Source organism: Lampris incognitus, chromosome 13, assembly GCF_029633865.1.
Source record: "Lampris incognitus isolate fLamInc1 chromosome 13, fLamInc1.hap2, whole genome shotgun sequence".
NCBI classification, from domain to species: Eukaryota; Metazoa; Chordata; class Actinopteri; order Lampriformes; family Lampridae; genus Lampris; species Lampris incognitus.
This window is the reverse complement of record NC_079223.1, coordinates 8,592,229-8,614,455: the sequence shown is the minus strand read 5'-3', so window position 1 is coordinate 8,614,455 and position 22,227 is coordinate 8,592,229. Positions and strand designations below refer to the sequence as shown.

The 22,227-nt window shown below is 50.6% G+C and overlaps 1 protein-coding gene across 1 annotated transcript; it reads left to right on the top strand.

Annotated features, from left to right (window-relative positions):
• The first annotated feature begins 707 nt into the window (after window positions 1–707).
• On the top strand, window positions 708–20,712 carry unc5b (unc-5 netrin receptor B). Its single transcript, XM_056292261.1, is given in 14 exon segments — window positions 708–747; window positions 750–883; window positions 885–903; window positions 2,748–2,912; window positions 7,785–7,817; window positions 10,059–10,253; window positions 11,370–11,738; window positions 11,900–11,987; window positions 16,306–16,480; window positions 16,584–16,823; window positions 17,131–17,280; window positions 17,982–18,146; window positions 18,317–18,495; window positions 20,547–20,712. Coding segments are annotated over 14 exon segments (2,118 nt in total).
• The last annotated feature ends 1,515 nt before the right edge of the window (window positions 20,713–22,227 follow it).

The window sequence follows — 22,227 nt, the reverse complement described above, 5'->3', positions numbered from 1 at the left end:
ACAAATCATTATTTCTAACCTTGTCAATGTCTTGACTCTATTTTCTATTCATTTCACAACATATGGTGGTGAATAAGTGTGACTTTTCATGGAAAACACAAAATTGTTTGGGTGATCCCAAACTTTTGAACGGTAGTGTATATTTCTCTAAAAGGTGCATATACATATGAACACAAATCTAATATCTGACTAATCACATTCCAGAGGACACATCCTGACTGATTAATAGATATGCATGAATGGGGCGTCCGGGTAGTGTAGCGGTCTATTCCGTTGCCTACCACCACGGGGATCGCTGGTTCGAATCCCCGTGTTACCTCCGGCTTGGTCGGGCGTCCCTGCAGACACGATTGGCCTCGTCTGCGGGTGGGAAGCCGGATGTGGGTGTCCTGGTTGCTGCACTAGCGCCTCCTCTGGTCGGTCCGGGCGCCTGTTCAGGGTGGAGGGGAATAGCGTTATGCGCTACCCCCCCCCCCAGTTCCCCCCACCTGCTATGTCCCCCTGGTGAAACTCCTCACTGTCAGGGTGAAAAGAAGCGGCTGGTGACTCCACATGTACCGGAGGAGGCATGCAGTAGTCTGCAGCCCTCCCCGGATCGGCAGAGGGGTGGAGCAGCAACCGGAACGGCTCGGAAGAGTGGGGTAATTGGCCGGGTACAATTGGGGGGAGGGGAGGGGAGGGGGAAGATATGCACGAGTGAGTAAACGATGGGTATTGTACTCCTCTCTCCGGCAGTGAGTGGCGGTTGGTCTCTTGGACCGAATGGTCGGAGTGTAACGCTCGGTGTGGGCGGGGCTGGCAGCGACGAACGCGCAGCTGCACCAATCCTGCGCCGCTAAACGGGGGAGCCTTCTGCGAGGGCCCCCCCTTCCAGAGAGTGACCCTGCACCACCTTGTGCCCAGGTGAGGATGACGTGCAACACTTTTGCTTGCAGCCTTGACGACCAGTAGCGTGGATGTGATGCGCTCTGGGTTATTTAGCGCATCAGAACGAACGTCTCAGATGAGGTGGGACACTAAATTGATTAATGCTCCTGTAATGTCCGCACAGTTAATGTGGCCCAGTCTGACAAAAGCGACTCCTCTTTGGCCCCCCGAGTAACATCGGAGCCAACTACCACTTACCGTGCGATGCAGTGGTTAAAATCCTTCCATGCACAGCCGGTCGCGGATTATCTTGTTTACACCACCATCACTCGCCAAAGGAATTAAAATAAAAGCAGTCACTTATTTTTTTGTTGACCGTTTTTGGACTCGGAATTAAAAGATTATGAAACGAAATAACCGCTAAGCTAACGCTTTAATGCTTACCGGACGAGCTACTGGTTAAGCTGCTGGTTACACGGAGAGTTTGCAGCCAGCGTGTGAATTTAGAGGAGTCGTTAAACCTGAGCCGAGCCACGTGGTTTTTTTATACAGTTTTCATGAACACCCTCCAGCCAATCAGAAACCAGTACTCCCTGTTACCATGGTACCGGGTATGGTATGATGGCATATGGTATGGTATAGTCCAGTGTTTCTCAACCCAGTCCTCGAGGACCCCCCCTATCCTGCAGCTTTTCATTGTAACCCTGCATAGGTAGCTCGGCTTGTACTTACTCAACCAATCGTCTCACAGCACGTAATTATGCAAGGTGTGCAAACTCTGACGTTCACTGCTGAATTACTACAAACAGGTACCTATTCAGGGTTGCAAAGAAAATCTGCAGGATAGGGGGTCCTTGAGGACTGGGTTGAGAAACACTGGTATAGTCTAATACTATAGCGTTGTATGGTATGATGTGGTGTAGTATAATATATCATCATATGGTGTAGTGTACTATAGTGTAGTCAGAATCAGACTCGGAAACACAAACACAAAACACGTGTCCAAAAACTACAAGAACACATATAGCCAAACTAACACAAATATCTTAAAAATGTTTTAAAAAATCACTGCCCAGGAGAACGAACGCCGGCCAGGATGACTGTCGGAACCGCCGGTTTGCATGGGCTAGCGGTTAGCTTAGCCTGCCCCGCTTCCGTGTCCTGTCAGACCGCCCTCGGTGTTACCTGTCTGGTACAGCTCTAATACAGTATTGTCTAGTAGAGTATTGTCTAGTAAAGTACTGTACTAGACAATACAGTATTGTCTAGTAGAGTATTGTCTAGAATACTACTGTACCAGACAATACAGTATTGTCTAGTAGAGTATTGTCTAGAATAGTACTGTCTAGAATAGTACTGTACTAGACAATACAGTATTGTCTGGTAGAGTATTGTCTAGTAAAGTACTGTACTAGACAATACAGTATTGTCTAGTAGAGTATTGTCTAGTATAGTACTGTACTAGACAATACAGTATTGTCTAGTAGAGTATTGTCTAGTATAGCACTGTACTAGACAATACAGTATTGTCTAGTAGAATATTGTCTAGTATAGCACTGTACTAGACAATACAGTATTGTCTAGTAGAGTATTGTCTAGAATAGTACTGTACCAGACAATACAGTATTGTCTAGTAGAGTATTGTCTAGAATAGTACTGTACCAGACAATACAGTATTGTCTAGTAGAGTATTGTCTAGAATAGTACTGTACTAGACAATACAGTATTGTCTAGTAGAGTATTGTCTAGTAAAGTACTGTACTAGACAATACAGTATTGTCTAGTACAGTATTGTCTAGTGTTGTACAGTGTGGTATAATATCTCATATACTGTAGTAATAGTGTGAAACGCACACCCTGTTTTTTGTTGTTGCCTCCAGTGGATGGAGGGTGGACAGAATGGGCCAAGTGGTCTGCCTGTGGGACAGAGTGCACCCACTGGCGTAGCCGGGAGTGCCAGGACCCTCCACCCAGGAACGGAGGGAGGCACTGCAGCGGCAGCATGATGGAGAGCAAGAACTGCACAGAGGGGCTCTGCACACGCAGTAAGTTACCTGTCCTACCGGAGGGCGCCGCTCCATTTACCAAGGGGCCGTCCCAGACTTCGCCCTGAACGTTGTATATCTGCAGGGCATAGACAAAAGCTCAAGAGGATGGGGAGATAGTGACCGGGGGGGGGGGGGGGGGACAGCCAAATCTGGGGCAGATGTTTGGTGCGGGCAAATCTAGATGCACAAAAGAGAGAAGACAAGCGACCCCCAACAAAGATTGGAGAGCAGGAGCGAGACAAACGGAGAGGGTGCGAGCACAGGAGGGTTCAGGAGGGCGCGGAGCGGGAGGCAGGCATGGCACGGCCGAGTCGTGAAATTAGCGAGGGGGGGGGGGTGAGGAGGTGGGGGGGGTGGGTGGAGCATATGAGAGTGAGTCAGACTAACACTGACAACCAATGTGCAGCCCGTGATGAGCTGGGTGGAATCCAGCCGACAGTGTATTACAGTCTCAGAGACGCACACGTCCGCTCACGGGCGGCCAGACACACCGGTTACGCACGCGAAAAGACACACACACACACGCACACACGCACACACACACACACACACACACACACACACACACACACACACACACTGACAGAAACACCGAGACAAATTTCACCAATGCACGTGTGAAGAGGATCAAATGTACACCCCAAGCAACCTCCCCCCCTCCCCTCTGAACCGGAAATGTGGAAATGAAACCGACGCGCCCTGGGTCTTCAGCAAGTCTCCCCGAGTGCTGTTGGAGGATTGTGGCACCGTTTTGGGGTGCCGGCGGGGGGCCCGGGGGTGGGGGGTGGGGATGGGGGGGTGTCTTGTGTGCCTCAGAGCCTCCTTTGTGGGTTCAGATGTTTTGAGATCTGCAGACGTTAGACCGTCAGGTCTTGATGCGCGGTAATCCAGGCAAGAAAATGCGTTTCATCGACCGCTTCAGTCTAACCCCCCTGCAGGTACCCCACCCCCACCCCACCCCCCACCCTCACGCACAACGCCGTGGCATGACGACCGAAACCAGCCACCAGTTTCATATGCAAATATGAGCGTGAGCGTTAACTAGAGTTTCGCGTGGCACGACGCAGGACAGCTGCCTCGTCAGGCCAGGACCCCGCAGTCCACGCCCGTCCACAGGCCAGTGGCCAGTCTCTCCAGGGGGGCTGAGGGCACATCGGTCACCATCTTACAGTGCTGTGATGCAACTATTCCCCAATCCTCTGGAGTAGTACACGTGTAATAGTACACATGTAATCATATACATTAATAGTACACATGTAATAGTACACATGTAATCATACACATGTAATAGTACACATGTAATCATACACATGTAATCGTACACATGTAATAGTACACGTGTAATAGTACACATGTAATAGTACACATGTAGTAGTACACGTGTAATAGTACACATGTAATCATACACATTAATAGTACACATGTAATAGTACACATGTAATCATACACATGTAATAGTACACATGTAATAGTACACATGTAATCATACACATTAATAGTACACATGTAATAGCACACATGTAATCATACACATTAATAGTACACATGTAATAGTACACATGTAATAGTACACATGTAATCATACACATTAATAGTACACATGTAATAGTACACATTAATAGTACACATGTAATAGTACACATGTAATCATACACATTAATAGTACACATGTAATAATACACATGTAATAGTACACATGTAATCATACACATTAATAGTACACATGTAATATTACACATGTAATCATACACATTATTAGTACACATTTAATAGTACACATGTAATCATACACATGTAATAGTACACATGTAATAGTACACATTTAATCGTACACATGTAATAGTACAGTACACATGTAATAGTACACATGTAATCATACACATTAATAGTACACATGTAATAGTACACATGTAATCGTACACATGTAATAGTACACATGTAAACATACACATTAATAGTACACATGTAATAGTACACATGTAATCATACACGTTAATAGTACACATGTAATAGTACACATGTAATCGTACACATGTAATAGTACACATGTAATCGCACACGTGTAATCGTACACATGTAATAGTACACATGTAATAGTACACATGTAATCATACACATGTAATAGTACACATGTAATCATACACATTAATAGTACACATGTAATAGTACACATGTAATCATACACATGTAATAGTACACATGTAATAGTACACATGTAATCATACACATTAATAGTACACATGTAATAGCACACATGTAATCATACACATTAATAGTACACATGTAATAGTACACATGTAATAGTACACATGTAATCATACACATTAATAGTACACATGTAATAGTACACATTAATAGTACACATGTAATAGTACACATGTAATCATACACATTAATAGTACACATGTAATAATACACATGTAATAGTACACATGTAATCATACACATTAATAGTACACCTGTAATATTACACATGTAATCATACACATTATTAGTACACATTTAATAGTACACATGTAATCATACACATGTAATAGTACACATGTAATAGTACACATTTAATCGTACACATGTAATAGTACAGTACACATGTAATAGTACACATGTAATCATACACATTAATAGTACACATGTAATCGTACACATGTAATCGTACACATGTAATAGTACACATGTAAACATACACATTAATAGTACACATGTAATAGTACACATGTAATCATACACGTTAATAGTACACATGTAATAGTACACATGTAATCGTACACATGTAATAGTACACATGTAATCGCACACGTGTAATCGTACACATGTAATAGTACACATGTAATAGTACACATGTAATCATACACATGTAATAGTACACATGTAATCATACACATTAATAGTACACATGTAATAGTACACATGTAATCATACACATGTAATAGTACACATGTAATCATACACATTTATAGTACACATGTAATAGCACACATGTAATCATACACATTAATAGTACACATGTAATAGTACACATGTAATAGTACACATGTAATCATACACATTAATAGTACACATGTAATAGTACACATTAATAGTACACATGTAATAGTACACATGTAATCATACACATTAATAGTACACATGTAATAATACACATGTAATAGTACACATGTAATCATACACATTAATAGTACACATGTAATATTACACATGTAATCATACACATTATTAGTACACATTTAATAGTACACATGTAATCATACACATGTAATAGTACACATGTAATAGTACACATTTAATCGTACACATGTAATAGTACAGTACACATGTAATAGTACACATGTAATCATACACATTAATAGTACACATGTAATAGTACACATGTAATCGTACACATGTAATAGTACACATGTAAACATACACATTAATAGTACACATGTAATAGTACACATGTAATCATACACGTTAATAGTACACATGTAATAGTACACATGTAATCGTACACATGTAATAGTACACATGTAATCGCACACGTGTAATCGTACACATGTAATAGTACACATGTAATAGTACACATGTAATCATACACATTAATAGTACACATGTAGTAGTACACATGTAATCGTACACATGTAATAGTACACATGTAATAGTACCCATGGCCATTGAAACTTGAGTTGACGGTCAGACCCATATATGAACCTGCTCGTTGGTTTCCGTCGTTATGCAACTGTTTTGTTTCTGTTTTTTAAATTTTGCCCCTTTTCTCCCCAATTATATCCGGCGGATCACCCCACTCTTCCGAGCCGTCCCGGTCTCTGCTCCGCCCCCTCTGCCGATCCGGGGAGGGCTGCAGACTACCACATGCCTCCTCCCATACATGTGGAGTCACCAGCCGCTTCTTTTCACCTGACAGTGAGGAGTTTCACCAGGGGGACGTAGCGCGTGGGAAGATCACGCTATCCCCCCCCCCCGAACAGCACTCCGACCGACCAGAGGAGGCGCTATTGCAGCAGCTTCCCACCCACAGACACGGCCAATTGCGTCTGTAGGGACGCCCGACCTAGCTGGAGGTAACACGGGGATTCGAACCAGCGATGCCCGTGTCGGTAGGCAACAGAATAGACCACTACCCTACCCGGACGCCCAACGCAGTCAGTTGGGACTAACGAGGCCACTTAGACGAGGATGAAATGTATCCGTCACTCAACATTGTGTCCAGATGAGCTGATCGACCTTCCTCGATGAGACAGCGAGGCCTGCACACAACGACATCGGGGGGGGGGGGGTCAGCGCGCCCGGGTGGCGACGCCGTACCGCAGGGGGGGGGGGCGGTCACATGACTGTTATACACAATCTCACCTGTTGGGGGCAGGGCGGCTCTTTACGTCGTTCCGCAGCTGCTGTCAATCTCAGCCGAGCGTGCACCACCCCACCACCACCCCCCACTTATTAACTCGGGGTCACCACAGAATTGCTGCATGAGGCCCAACCCTTTACCCCCCCCCCCAAGATCTTCACCTCTGCCACGCTTCTCCAACAGGTGAAGCACGGCGTTCATATACCGGACGTTGTGTTTCGCGGTTATCTTGTTCGCAGCTCTTGTGCGCATGTGTAGTTTCCTTTATGGCGGCCATGCCGGAGGCGGGGTAGCCCTGACTTGTTATTCACAGGCCGGATGTTTTACTGCACCCTTTTTTTGGGGGGTGGGATTTACATTTTGATGGGTCTATCTGTTGTTCGTTTTCCAGTCTCCCCTGTGTGCCTCTCCATTATTTTAAGTGTGACATTCATTTGTGTAATAAGTGAGCGCTCCATCCATCCATTTTATGTTGTGTTGTGTTGTTTGTTCTGTTTCTCCTTGTTTATTCCCCGCCCCGACAGATAAAAAGGGTTCTGTTGAACATGCAGCCCATCGTAAGTCACCTCTCCTGACCCTCACCCTTCTCTCTTCTTCACCCTCCTGCTGCTGCTCTGTGTGTGTGTGCGTGTGCGCGTGTGCGTGTGCACGTTTGGCCGCGTGTGTCTGCATGCATATGCAATAGCGGAGTCACAGCATCTGCGTTGGCGAGCGGGGGCGGTTGCGTGCGGTCGGTCGGTCGGATGAGAGCATCTCTGCACGCGGTCGAGTCATCTCCGATCGAGCTCAGCGGGAGGGATGGAGGGGGGCGGCGCACCTCCACCTTGTTGTCCGCCCTCGTTACCGGCGCCGCGCCGTCTTGTCCGGCGTGTCGGTGAAGCGTAGCGTGTACAGGCTTCTGGCCCGGCTCATTGCTCGACTCGCGTAACATCCTGTAGATGGACCTCCCCTCCCCCCCCCGCCCCCCAACACACACACACACACACACACACTCAAATAGAGGTAACACAATTCCGACAAACAGAATAATTAATGGAAATGTAGTCAAAACAAACGATCCAAAAACAGCCCATCTGCCACCAGCCCAGCATGGCTGCAGGGGAGAGGGAAGGCCACGTGTCCTCATAATGGAGACAAAATGGCGAAAGATAAACCCCACGAGCCTTCTTTCTTTCTTTCTTTCTTTCTTTCTTTTTAATAAACTATTTGTTAAAAGGCCGCGAGTTGGAAGCGTCGCACTGGGGGTCGATTCGTGTGACTCCCCTCCACCCATTATCCGAGCCACTTCTCCTGCTCTCGGGCATCCCTGCGTCTTCTTCGACGTAAAAAGGTGGCGAAACTCTTCACGGTCAGGCGAGAAGAAGCGGCTGGCGACTCCGCGCGTATGGGAGGAGGCACGTGGCGGTCGGGGTGGAGCAGCGACCGGGAAGTGCAGACACGTGGAGGTGAGGCGAACGTGGCCGTGCTGAGTTGTCCCTGTCATGGCGGCCTGACGGCCTGTCCGGGGTGTGTCCCCGGGGGGGCCGGGGGGGGGCCTGCCCGCCCAGCGGCTGCTGGGATCGGCTGCAGCATCCCCGCGACCCCGACTGGGATCGAGCGGCCCGGATAACGGGGTGAATGGTCCGGTGGCGGTGTCTCCTCCGGCCCGGCTCAGCGGAGCGGGTCCGCGGTGATGCACCTAATTCTGCAGCGCTGCGTTAGCGGTAATAAGCGCGGACGGCTGTCGGATTCGGTTCCGTCGCGCCACGTGAGCAATCGCACGCGAGCTCTCCTCCGCCTGTCCGCCTGCCTCCGGCTTCTCCTCTGCCTCTCTCTCTCTGCTCCACCCTTCCTCCCCGTCTCCTCCCCCCCCCCCCCGCTCTCTCTTTACGTGGGACCTTACACCTCCACCACGAGAGTCCTTCTCTTCCACCCCCACCCCCCCACCCCCTTCGCTATCTCCCTCGCTCCACCGCTGCCCTCAACAAATCACGGCCTTATCTACCCCCCCGCCCCCCGCCCCCCCAACACACACACACACACACACACACACGCACACGCACGCTTCCCTTTTCCCTCCAGCCAGCCTCTCCCCCTGTCATCCGTCCCGTCTTCTTCTGCTGTGGTGTGACTGGCTCGCGTGTCTCTATCCCAGTGTGGGAGATTCGGGGCCTGGCGGGCGGCGGTGCGCCCCCCGCTGGCCGCCGGCCAGTCACAACCAATCAGCCAGCAGCGGAACGCCGATGAGAGTAACGAGGGGGGAGCAGGTGAGGTGAAGGCGGACTCTTCCCCTGGCCTCACCCCAACCCCGGCTCCGACACCCCCACGCCATCACCCCCTCATCCCCCATCGCCCCCAACCGGAGTAGTCAATGGCACCCCCTGCAGGCAATCGAGAGGCGGCATTAAAAAAACAAAACAAAAGCAGCAGTCTGCAATTATTGTTTTTTCCGCAGCCCAACCGGAAAAGCCCTTTTGACAAGAGCGGCTGTTACTTTTATTCCAAATCAGGGCAAAAAAAACCAACAACAACAACAAGAAAAAAACACACAACACTGAGCTAATTTGAAGAGACTTTTTATTCCACGTCTTGTATAGCACATAGGAGGATGGCTTGTTGTGTGTACGTTTTCTCTCCTTCTGTGTTTCCTGTAAATACACGTGTGTGTGTGTGTGTGTGTGTGTGTGTGTGTGTGTGTGTGTGTGTGTGTGTGTGTATATATATATATATACACACACACACACACACACACACACACACACACACCAGCCTGTTACCGCAGCACCTTTGACCCTCAGCTCCCCTTTCCTCTCTTCCAGCTCTGGCCCCAGGTATGGGTTTAGCGGTCTACGCTGGCCTGGTGGGGGCGCTGTTGTTGTGTGTGATCCTGGTGCTGTGCGTGGGCGTGCTAGCGTATCGCCACAGGTGTCGCCATCTCCACGGGGACATCACGGATTCCTCGTCCGCGCTCACCGCCGCCTTCCACCCCGGCAACTACAAGCCCCCCAGACAGGGTGAGTCCAGGCACACCGCCGTGCACGCACACAAACGAAGACACGCACATGCACGCACATACACACACATGCATGCGCATACACATACACACACACGCATGCACACACTCACGCACACACATTTACGCACACTTTCTCCTTGTTGTTGCTACTTTTAAACTGTTTTCCCAATTTCTTTGCGAGTTATTGCCCAACATTTATTTTTGGTGTCACTCCTCTGTCTTTCCGTCACCATGGAAACAAAGCTTTTTTTTCTTCTTCTTCTTTTTTTTACTAAATTTATTTCTAGTTTATCCCCTTATCCCACCCAATTAACCCAATGGCAATATGGCCGGAACCTCTTGTGGAATAACTCCCCTGGCTCACGTTTCCGCAGGAAGGAGATAGCCGTGACGCCAGCTTCCTTCAGACTCGTGTCGGCTGCTCTCGCTATTTAGCGTGACCCTCCCGCGCGCTACGCCCCCCCCCCGGCGAAACTCCTCACTGTCGGGTGAAAAGAAGCGGCGGGCGGGCGGGCGACTCCACATGTATGGGAGGAGGCGTGTGGTAGTCTGCAGCACCTCCCCGGACCGGGGGTGGAAAATAGGGTAATTGGCCGAGTACAATGGGGGGAGAGACCCCGCCCCCCAAGAAAAGATGTTTATTGACAATATTTAAAGCGGCTATGAGGAGATTTGGATTTTTGTTGCGCCCCTTGTGGACAAACGTGGTAGCGTTTTGCACAAGAACGACGAAGAACAACTTACTTGGCGTTGCCTCTTGCGGCGCAGCGCTACATTCAGAGGGGTGGTGGTGTTCTGGAGAAACGGCTTGTTAACGAGGCATGAGTGATGAAGTGGTTTAGCTCTAATTAGGGCTATGTGACCCGTCTGTGTGCCGTCCATTGTTCTGCCGGATCTCACGGGGGAATGTGATCCGGAGTCAAACATGTGGTCGTTATAGAACAACGCCCAATCTTCTCGCCGATGGTCTCGTTTGCTTAGACGGTCAACAGAGGACTCAAACTGAACCGAGGCTGATTGATGAAACGAGCTGCAGCTTAAAGCCGCTTCCGCTTTCTTTCCTAGACCCGTTTTGCATTATTGATGGGGGTCTCTCTCTCTCTCCGTGTCTCAGATAACCCTCACCTCCTGCACCCCTCGGCTCCTCCGGACCTGACGGCCACGGCGGGGACCCTGCGCGGGCCTCTCTTCTCCATGCAGCAAGGGGTCAGCGACAGCCCCCACAAGATCCCCATGACCACGTCTCCCTTGCTGGACCCGCTGCCCAGTTTGAAAATCAAGGTGTACAACTCCTCCACGCTGTCCTCCCTCGAACTGCCTGCTGAGGGGGTCTTGGTGGACGGGGAGATCCTCAGCCTGAAGTCCGTCGGCACGGTGGGCAGAGAGCGGGAGCACCACGGGCACACCCTGCCCAGAGAGCCCGGCCATAGCACCAGCGCCACGCTGGGCAACCTGGGAGGGCGCCTCACCATCCCCAACACAGGTGAGGACAAGACACGTGCACGCCCCCAGAACATGCCTTGTTATCCTGTCACGCCCCCTTGCAGCGCCCAGATTCACAGGCTGGGTCGTGAATTGCTGATTAACTCAATTAACGACATGCTTGCTCAGATAAGACAACGGCTGTCTTTGCTTCTCCACCAGGTGTGAGTCTGCTGGTTCCCCCTGGCACCATTCCCCAGGGCAAGTTCTACGAGATGTACCTCATTATCAACAAGTGGGAGAAAACCACGTAAGTGTCGTCTGCGACTCTGCTCTCTCGAAGCACGGGGCACAATGGGCGCTCAGGGCGTCCGGGTGGCGTGGCGGTCTGTTCCGTCGCCTAGCAACACGGGGATCGGCGGTTCGAATCCCCGCGTTACCTCCGGCTTGGTCGGGCGTCCCTACAGTACACAATTGGCCGTGTCTGCGGGTGGGAAGCCGGATGTGGGTGTGTGTCCTGTTCGCTGCACTAGCGCCTCCTCTGGTCGGTTGGGGCCCCCTGTTCAGGAGGGAGGAGGAGTTTCCCCCTGGCGAAACTCCTCACTGTCAGGTGAAAAGAAGCGGCTGGTGACTTCACATGTACTGGAGGAGGCATGTGGTAGTCTGCAGCCCTCCCCAGATCGGCAGAGGGGGTGGAGCAGCAACCGGGACGGCTCGGAAGAGTGGGGGTAATTGGCCGGATACAATTGGGGAGAAAAAGGCGGGGGGGGGAGGTAGGCTATTACCGCTACTCTACACTTTTTACATACAATGTTTGTCGCTTGTGGATCCGGTTTAAAGACTCGGGACACAGGCGCAGGTATTTCCAGTTGAGTTGGCTGGCATCACCTCCTCCCAAGTCTGTGTGTTGGCTGGCATCACCTCCTCCCAAGTCTGAGTTGGCTGGCATCACCTCCTCCCAAGTCTGAGTTGTCTGGTATCACCTCCTCTCAGGTCTGTGAGTTGGCTGGCATCACCTCCTCCCAAGTCTGAGTTGGCTGGCATCACCTCCTCCCAAGTCTGAGTTGTCTGGTATCACCTCCTCTCAGGTCTGTGAGTTGTCTGGTATCACCTCCTCTCAGGTCTGTGTGTTGGCTGGTTTCACCTCCTCTCAGGTCAGTGAGTTGGCTGGTATCACCTCCCCCCAGGTCTGTGAGTTGGCTGGTATCACCTCCACTCAGGTCTGTGAGTTTGCTGGTATCACCTCCTCTCAGGTCTGCGAGTTGGCTGGTATCACCTCCTCTCAGGTCTGTGAGTTGGCTGGTATCACCTCCTCTCAGGTCTGTGTGTTGGCTGGTATCACCTCCTCTCAGGTCTGTGTGTTGGCTGGTATCACCTCCTCCCAAGTCTGAGTTGGCTGGTATCACCTCCTCCCAGGTCTGTGAGTTGGCTGGTATCACCTCCTCTCAGGTCTGTGAGTTGGCTGGTATCACCTCCTCCCAGGTCTGTGAGTTGGCTGGTATCACCTCCTCTCAGGTCTGTGAGTTGTCTGGTATCACCTCCTCTCAGGTCTGTGAGTTGGCTGGTATCACCTCCTCCCAGGTCTGTGAGTTGGCTGGTACCACCTCCTCTCAGGTCTGTGAGTTGGCTGGTATCACCTCCTCCCAGGTCTGTGAGTTGGCTGGTATCACCTCCTCTCAGGTCTGTGAGTTGGCTGGTACCACCTCCTCTCAGGTCTGTGAGTTGGCTGGTATCACCTCCTCCCAGGTCCGTGAGTTGGCTGGTATCACCTCCTCTCAGGTCTGTGAGTTGGCTGGTATCACCTCCTCCCAGGTCTGTGAGTTGGCGGGTACCACCTCCTCTCAGGTCTGTGTGAGTTGTCTGGTATCACCTCCTCTCAGGTCTGTGAGTTGGCTGGTATCACCTCCTCCCAGGTCCGTGTGTTGGCGGGTATCACCTCCTCTCAGGTCTGTGTGTGGGCATGTACACACTATTTGATTGATATCTCCCTCACTCTCCTATGTTGCTGAACCTGTTAGGAGGGACAACTTAGCCGACTGGCTCCTTTTGTGTACACCGTACACACATAGCTCCACCCAACCCCGACTTCAGAAGAGGCCTAATCAGCCAAAACCACCAGATCCAGAAGTGGGTTTGTCCTGGGTCAGTCCTGGTCCGCCGGTACTGCCGGTTTTCTCTTCTACCAGGGAGTTCAGGACCTTCAGCCGTGGTACCCGTTACCCCAGTCTTCCAGTCAGGGAGGTTTTAGACCAGGAACGGCAGCTGAATGCAGGCCGCAGAATAGAAAACCTGAGGACCTGATTGGGAACGCTGGGCTGGTTAACCTCTAATTTGAGGGAGACGCTCGGGATGTTCCACCTTATTTGTGTGTGTGCGTGTCACGGGGATAAGCCCGTCAGCGGCCCGTAATGCTGAAGCCTTCCGTGCACGGGAATACCGTAAATCTGTGTCCTCGGCGGCGTCCAATCAGTGGTGGATTTGTGTGAAATTGTGGGGTGTAGTCTGGTGGGTGGATGGGGGGGTGGGGGGGGCTTAAAAAAAAAAGAAAGTCACCTTTTAAAGTGTGGCCTTAGGCGTGACATATCCTTAACCGTGGAAGATGTTGTGACAACAGATTTGGGTGCATTTCAAACCTGTTTGAGAGCTCGGGGGGGGGGGCGTGGCCCCTGTGCGCAACTCTATAACGCGGGCAGGGTTTAAAATGTCAACAGGACACGTCTTCATACATACCGGTGTCCCCTGATGAAGGGAGACCGCATTGCCCCGGTAATCCGGAGGGGATTGAAGGAGGGGATGGACGTTTTTACAAAGGGATTGGTTTTTGTCTGTTCGTTTAAAAGGATGAAGGGCGACCCCTCACACTCCCCCCCCCCTTCAAATTGCATTTGATGGCATTTGCTACGACGGCTGTATGTGGCGTTGTTATTTGCATTTTCGCGCTCCACGTAGCACGCTAAAGGTGGCGGCAAAACCAGGAAGTAAGGGTTCTGGTTTTCACATTCACGACTGTCCACCAGGCTGCTATATAAATATACTAGAAGAACCCCCGCTACAATGTAGCGGTTTGGTTATCCACCCGTCTAAATCTCCCTCCTCTTCATCCTGCCAGCTAACCACCCCCCCTACTCCGGCTCCCTCCCCCCCAAATGCTCAGAATCATCTGAAATGCCGAGAAAAGTGGTTTTTAGCCATTTTTAGAAAAATGCATATTTTGCATATTTATGCATAATTTTAATTTTCTGGGATCTTCCCCCTTACTCTCTGAGACAATACCTACCACCTCCAAAAGAATGAGGATCATAAAGGCTTTAGTTTTCGGTCCCGCTATCTACACTAACTAACACACACACACACTACGAAAATATATATAATCCAGTGAGTCAAGTAAATTCTTTATGAGGCAGTACAAGCCTGTTTCATGCCATAAACCATCATCAGCTGTCAATAAAGCTACTCGGGAAAGGACGTACCACTTACTGCCTCGTCTACAGGAATGAATTGGCCAGCAGTTGCAGACATAGATATAAGCACCTATTTTGTAATTATAAATAAATCATGCCAATAGACAAATACACCCCCCCCCCTCAATTGGACCGTTGGCGATCACGTGTTATTGAATTTTTGAACGTCGCACCTCTCCCTTCCCCATTGGACGTTGTGCACGTGATGTGCATGACGAGGCAGCAAATGGTATTTCCTTTCCTGGTGGTTCCCTACTGGAAAATGGTGGATTGCTCCCTCCGGGTTGGGGATGAGTTGTTGCCTCAAGTGAAGGAGTTCAAGTATCTCGGGGTCTTGTTCACGAGTGAGGGGAGGATGGAGCGGGAGATTGACAGGTGGATTGTGGTGAAGAGGGAGCTGAGCCGGAAGGCAAAGCTCTCAGTTTACCAGTCAGTCTTCATTCCCGCCCTCACCTATGGCCATGAGCTTTGGGTAGTGACCGAAAGAGTGAGATCACGGATACGAGCGGCTGAAATGAGTTTCCTCCGTAGGGAGTCTGGGCTCAGCCTTAGAGATAGGGTGAGGAGCTCGGACATCCGGAGGAAGCTCGGAGTAGAGCCGCTACTCGTTCGCATCGAAAGGAGCCAGTTGAGGTGGTTCGGGCATCTGATTAGGATGCCTCCTGGGCGCCTTCCTTTGGAGGTTTTCCGGGCACGTCCAACTGGGAGGAGACCCCGGGGTAGACCCAGAACTCGCTGGAGGGACTACATGTCCAATCTGGCTTGGGAACACCTCGGGATCCCCCGGGTGGAGCTGGAGGGCGTTGCTGGGGAGAGGGATGTCTTGAGTGCCCTACTTAGCTGGCTGCCACCGTTGACCCGACCCCGGAGAAGCGGCTGATGATGAGATGATATAATATATATATAAAGAGAGAGACCATGTTGAAATTCATGATTGTTTCCCCCTTTAAGTCTAATTGTTTTGACTTTCTTAGGTGACACCATACTTAATGCTTAATGTTCAACATATCGAGAATTTTACTTCAAATACAACACCTCAATCCAAGCATTTAAGCTGCACCAAACCATGACACGGCCCTAGGATCTCTTGTTTTGCACTCAAATCACACATTTTTGGTAACTGTTGTCATTTAGCCCGTGTTGTCTCCTCGTGCCTGGCTTTTGCAGATTACCCTCTGAGGGCAGTCAGACGGTGCTCAGTCCCGTAGTGAGCTGCGGTCCGTCTGGCATGCTGCTAAATCGGCCCGTGGTCCTTACTCTGCCCCACTGCGCCCAGCTAGACACACCCACACCCGATTGGACCCTCACCCTTAAGACACAAACCCACCAGGGAGCCTGGGAGGTAAGAAAGCGGGCCAACCAAGCGGTGGGGATCACATTGTCCATTGTGTCCTGTGCCGGGGGCCCCGGAGTCACGCTGTGCTCCTTTTCTCCCTCTCGCGCAGGAGGTGCTGACGGTGGGAGAGGAGACTCTGTCGTCCCCCTGCTACCTGCAGCTGGAGGAGGAGAGCTGCCATGTTCTGATGGACCAGCTGGGCACCTACAGCCTGGTGGGCCAGTCCTGCCCCCCACAGCCTGCCTGCAAACGCCTGCAGCTGGCCCTGTTTGCCCCGAGAGCCCCTTGCCTCTCCCTGGACTACAGCCTCCGCATCTACTGCCTCCACGACACCCCCCACGCTCTCAAGGTACCGTCGGCCTGTCTGTCGGCCAATCTCTCCACCTGTTTGTCTCTCCGCCAGTCTTCGCTCCACCTGGCCGTCACTCTTGTGCTGATGTTTAACCGCATTCAGACAGCACAATTCTAAGTGGCGTTACAAATTTTACAACTGATAAAATGAATATGAAATGAACCAAGATAGCAGAGATAATATGAGATTAACTAAGATAATGTAGCGTGGAGGACAGATATTGATGCCAGATATGACTTGAATCAATAGTGGATATGAAAGGAGTACACAATCACAGCTGTGTGTCTGTGCACCCTGCTCGTAGGACGTGTTGGATCTGGAGAGGAGCCTGGGCGGGGTGTTGCTCGAGGACCCCAAGCCGCTTCTCTTCAAAGACAGCTACCACAATCTCCGTCTGTCCATCCACGACATTCCTCACACGCACTGGAGAAGCAAACTCCTGGCCAAGTACCAGGTCAGACACTCACGCACAACCAGCCTGGCTTCTGTTCGGCAGACACGGGGTCACCGGATGCAAGAAAAATAAACAAATAGACAAATAAAAGTGGTTCCTAACCGAAATCTGGAACTCGTTTCAAAGGACAGCGCAGTCTAGCTCCACCGGAACAAAGCAGAAAATATCAGAAGGATTCGGAAATGGGTCAGAAGGGAGATTTGAATTGAATTAATAAATGAATGTCAGTTTTACCTTGAAACTCACAATGCCCAACACGGATATAAAGGCCGGGCCAATTTATGATCCGACAAAGACTTCCTTTCAAAGATGTGAGGTTTGCCAGCTTGTCAGAAAATATATAACGTTGGGCTTGACGCCGCTCACCGCCATTACAAGCGTTAAGATTCTGGTCCACATTTCTCGGCTGCAGCGTCGGCGGTGCGCGCTGCCCCAGAAATAAAACAGCCATTTTCGCTGCAGTTGGAATTGATAAACAGTCCACTTCGGTTAAATAGTGTCCTCTGACATATGGAGCCCGGCTGGTGAATGTACCAGTTATTGGGTAAAGCACATTGCATTCTTTGCATAACTACCAGGAAGAGGAAGTGTGTCCCAGATCCATCTTGAGTGTGCTACTTTGGACACGGCCGCTTTTACCCGTGCTGAATAGACCCCATTTTTCCTGACTTTCCTTTGTGTCGTTTTTCTCGGTGCGACAGGAAATCCCATTCTACCACATCTGGAGTGGCAGCCAGCGACCCCTGCACTGCACCTTCAGCCTGGAGAGGGGCAGCCTGGCCGTGTCACAGCTCGCCTGCAAAGTCTGCGTACGACAGGTGGAAGGGGAGGGTCAGATATTCCAGCTGCACACGGACATCCAGGAGGTAACCGACAAGAGTGGGGAGGAGGCTCAAAGGATTTGGCCGGTCGTGCAGAAATGGAAGGCTAAAATCACACGGTTACACACACTGACAAACATACAGGACTGTTTAAACCACCGTTGTGATTTCTGCATTAGCTGTATCGTAACTCTGCTGGTTTGTTGTCTGTCCAGACACTCCCGCCCCACTCGCCCATCCCGTCGGGGGGCATCTGCCTTCCTTCCTCTCAAGTGGGACCCTATGCCTTTCGCTTGCCTGGCTCCATCCGCCTGAAGATCTGTGCCAGTCTGGATGCTCCGAGCGCACGTGGCTGCGACTGGAGACTACTGGCGCACAGCCTTGGCTTTGACAGGTGAGCCCAGTCCTGCTCATGTGTGCGTGTGTCTCTGTGTTTAATTTGTATGGTTGTCTTTTTTCCCTCTTGTGTGTTCCTTGTGACAGTGGCGCAGTGGTTAGCACCGCCGCCTCACAGCAAGAAGGTCCTGGGTTCGAACCCCGGGGTTGTCCAACCTTGGGGGTCATCCCAGGTCGTCCTCTGTGTGGAGTTTGCATGTTCTCCCCGTGTCTGCGGCGGGTTTTCTCCGGGTGCTCCGGTTTCCCCCACCATCAGAAAGACATGCATGTTAGGGTCAGTACTCCTGCCGGTGCCCCTGACCGAGGCATGGCGAGACGAACTGGAGTTGGTCCCCGGGTGCCGCACGGCGGCTGCCCACTGCTCCTAGCTGCACAGCTAGGATGGGTTGAATGCAGAGAGGAATTTCCCCACGGGCATTAACAACCAAGACGCTCATTACGACCATCTTGGATTTTCAAAGTTTAATAACTGTGGAATAAAAAGATACAGACCTGCCGCTCCCTGAGTGCTCCTAAAATTGCACATATTTGCATTAAAATGAGTTTTAGATCAATTACACACACACACACACACACACACACAAAACGTTATGATGAGATCTACCTAAAATGACCATGAGCGGTCAAAATGACCGCTCATAATTTCTGCATCATCGTGCGCGTCATGTCAGTATTTCTGACGCGTGTTGGTGGCGTCATTCCCTTCGTGGAGTTCGTCGCTCTCTTCTAGAAACACACTAGCGCCCTCCAGTGCAGAGAATTAGTCTAAACTTGATTTTTGATTATTTCCAACATGTCTGGTTACAGACGCCGTTACAGACGCACCATGACCACCACCGAGGCGCAGTATTTACAGGCGCTGGACAGCGGCCATTTCAAATTATTTAAAGAATAGTATTAAAGTTGTTAAAATGTTAATTTTGGTGTCAGTTTCATAACAGACATGCTAACATATGTAATACAGTAATATCTCAATTGGGTATTTTTCTTGGACAGAATATCTACTACTACTACTACTACTACTACTACTACTTTCGGCTGCTCCAGTTAGGGGGCGCCACAGCGGATCATCTGTTTCCATCTCTTCCTGTCCTCTGTATCTTCCTCTGTCACACCAGCCACCTGCATGTCCTCCCTCACCACATCCATAAACCTCCTCTTTGGCCTTCCTCTTCTCCTCTTCCCTGGCAGCTCCATATTCAGCCTCCTTCTCCCAGTATACCCAGCATCTCTCCTCCACACATGTCCAAGCCATCTCAATCTTGCCTCTCTTGCTTTGTCTCCAAACCGTCCAACCTGAGCGGTCCCTCTAATATACTCGTTCCTAATCCTGTCCTTCTTCATCACTCCCAGTGAAAATCTTATCATCTTCATCTCTGCCACCTCCAGCTCCACCTCCTGTCTTTTCATCAGTGCCACTGTCTCCAAACCAAACAACATAGCTGGTCTCACAACCATCTTGTAAACCTTCCCTTTAACTCTTGCTGGTATCCTTCTGTCACAAATCACTCCTGACACTCTTCTCCACCCACTCCACCCTGCCTGCACTCTCTTCTTCCCCTCTCTCCTGCACCCCCCGTTACTTTGAACAGTTGACCCCAAGTATTTAAATTCATCCACCTTCGTCACCTCTACTCCTTGCATCCTCACCATTCCACTGTCCTCCCTCTCATTCACGCATAGGTATTCCGTCTTGCTCCTACTGACCTTCATTCCTCTTCTCTCCAGTGCATACCTCCACCTCTCCAGGCTCTCCTCCACCCGCACCCTACTCTCGCTTGACAGAATATAGAGTTTAAAAACATATTTTGACAGAATATAGAGTTTAAAAACCGGCCGTCAATTTGACCGCCCATGGTCGTTTCAGGTAGGAGTGAGATCCCGGTCGTTGTATTAAGATGGTGTACCCAAACCAAACATATATGTTGACCAAATGCCTGTAGTGGTGACTGTGAACACCAGTGTCTCCTGTGCTCTGCTGTTATTCTGCTCCTTTCTGTTGATAACCAGCCTCACCTTCCTTCTCCCCCCTGTCTTCCACTGCCTCAGGTACTTAAACTACTTTGCAACAAAGCCCAGCCCCACAGGTGTTTTACTGGACTTATGGGAGGCTTGTCACCAAGGTGATGCAGACCTGGTCTCTCTGGCGACCGCGCTGGAGGAGATGGGCAAAAGTGAGGTGCTGGTCGTCATGACAACGGATGGGGATTGCTGATTGGTCGCGGAACAAGAGAGCGACGCAGGACATTTTTTTTTCTTTTTTTTTTTGCCACCGCGACGAAAATATTAATATCTGCCAATGAAACGACACGGGGCCCCTGCACACATCATAAACCTGTAGATCATTTTTGATCCGCTCACGTGTGCTCCACCTGCCTCGTCTCCCCCCCCTCAACAGCCCCCCCCCCCCTGTTCCGTCACCGTCGGCACATTCCCGCCACATCCACTCCCTCGCCGGCCATTTAGCGACGACCCCCCCCCCCCCGCCGGTCCGTCTGGCACAGCTTGAGTTCGACATTCAAAGCAAAGTCCCCTCCCTCCACCCCCACCCCCACCCCCCAGACGTTCAGACCCGTGTGGCGGCGCGACACAAGCGCACATTCCCCTGTCATGCGGGAGCGTATCCCTGTATATAAATGACGCCGCTTGGCGACGCGCGAAAGAAGAGTATTCAGTACATTACGGTACACGTTAACCGACGCCTGCTCGCTCGAACCTGTACTCCGGTTCCCGGTTAGGCGTCCTCTCACCTCGCGGCAGGGGGACCGCCCTTTTATACGAACCACGCCGTGTCCGTGCGTCCCTATAGCCGGCGAAGGAACGGCACCGCAAGGCCCGTCTCCGACCTCCTCAGGCTACGGACGCACTCCAGCAGGCCCTTGACCCCCTCCGCCCGAGACGGGCGAGGGTTGTCTCACTGCTCTGACTGGCGGCGAATCATATCAGGAAGCCTGGAGTTTTTCCGGGTTGGGGTGGGGGGTGGGGTGGGGTGGGATGGGTGGGGGTCTGCCTCTCTGTGCGGCAGGAGGGCGGATGTAGAAGTTCGCTTCGGGATTGGCGGACGGGCTACACCGACCGACTCTTTATATTACACCGGCAAATGCCTCAAAGCCTTGGCATATCATCCCGGCTCCCAGGGGTGCCCCCCCCCCCCCACTTTCATGTCTCCTCGGAGGCCCCCTATCTCTCCGCCGCACTCCCCCGATCTGTGGAGGATGAACCGCGGGAGAGCTTTCCGGTCAGCCCTTAAGTTTCCTTTAGGGAACGCTCTTTTAAGTTATTATCCATATTTGTGGATTTTTTTTCTTCTTCTTCTTCTTCTTCTTCTTTCCACTGTCACGTTCTCTCGTTTGTGCTGGATTAGGATTATTTTGGGATTATAGTCAAACTGAGCCGGAGCGCTGGGTGCACAGTGGCTGTGTTAGTTGTGACGAGGCCGTTCTTCTTCTTCTTCTTCTTCTTCTTCTTCTTCTTCTTCTTCGTTGTTTTCAATGCCGTGTATCTATTGGGGAAAAAAAATGTAAACTATAATGTGTAATCCAGGATTAGGGGTGGTGAGACGTCCGGGGGACTACGCTCTGCGCTGTGTTTGGTAGACCTGCTTCTTCGCTGTAACCGAGGGCGACTCCCACCTGCGCTGCCGGTCGGACGGTAGATAAGTCGCCTTACGTCGACTCGACTAGGCGGCAAGGGACCACCAACTTTACCTCAAGACTATTTGAATCACGTT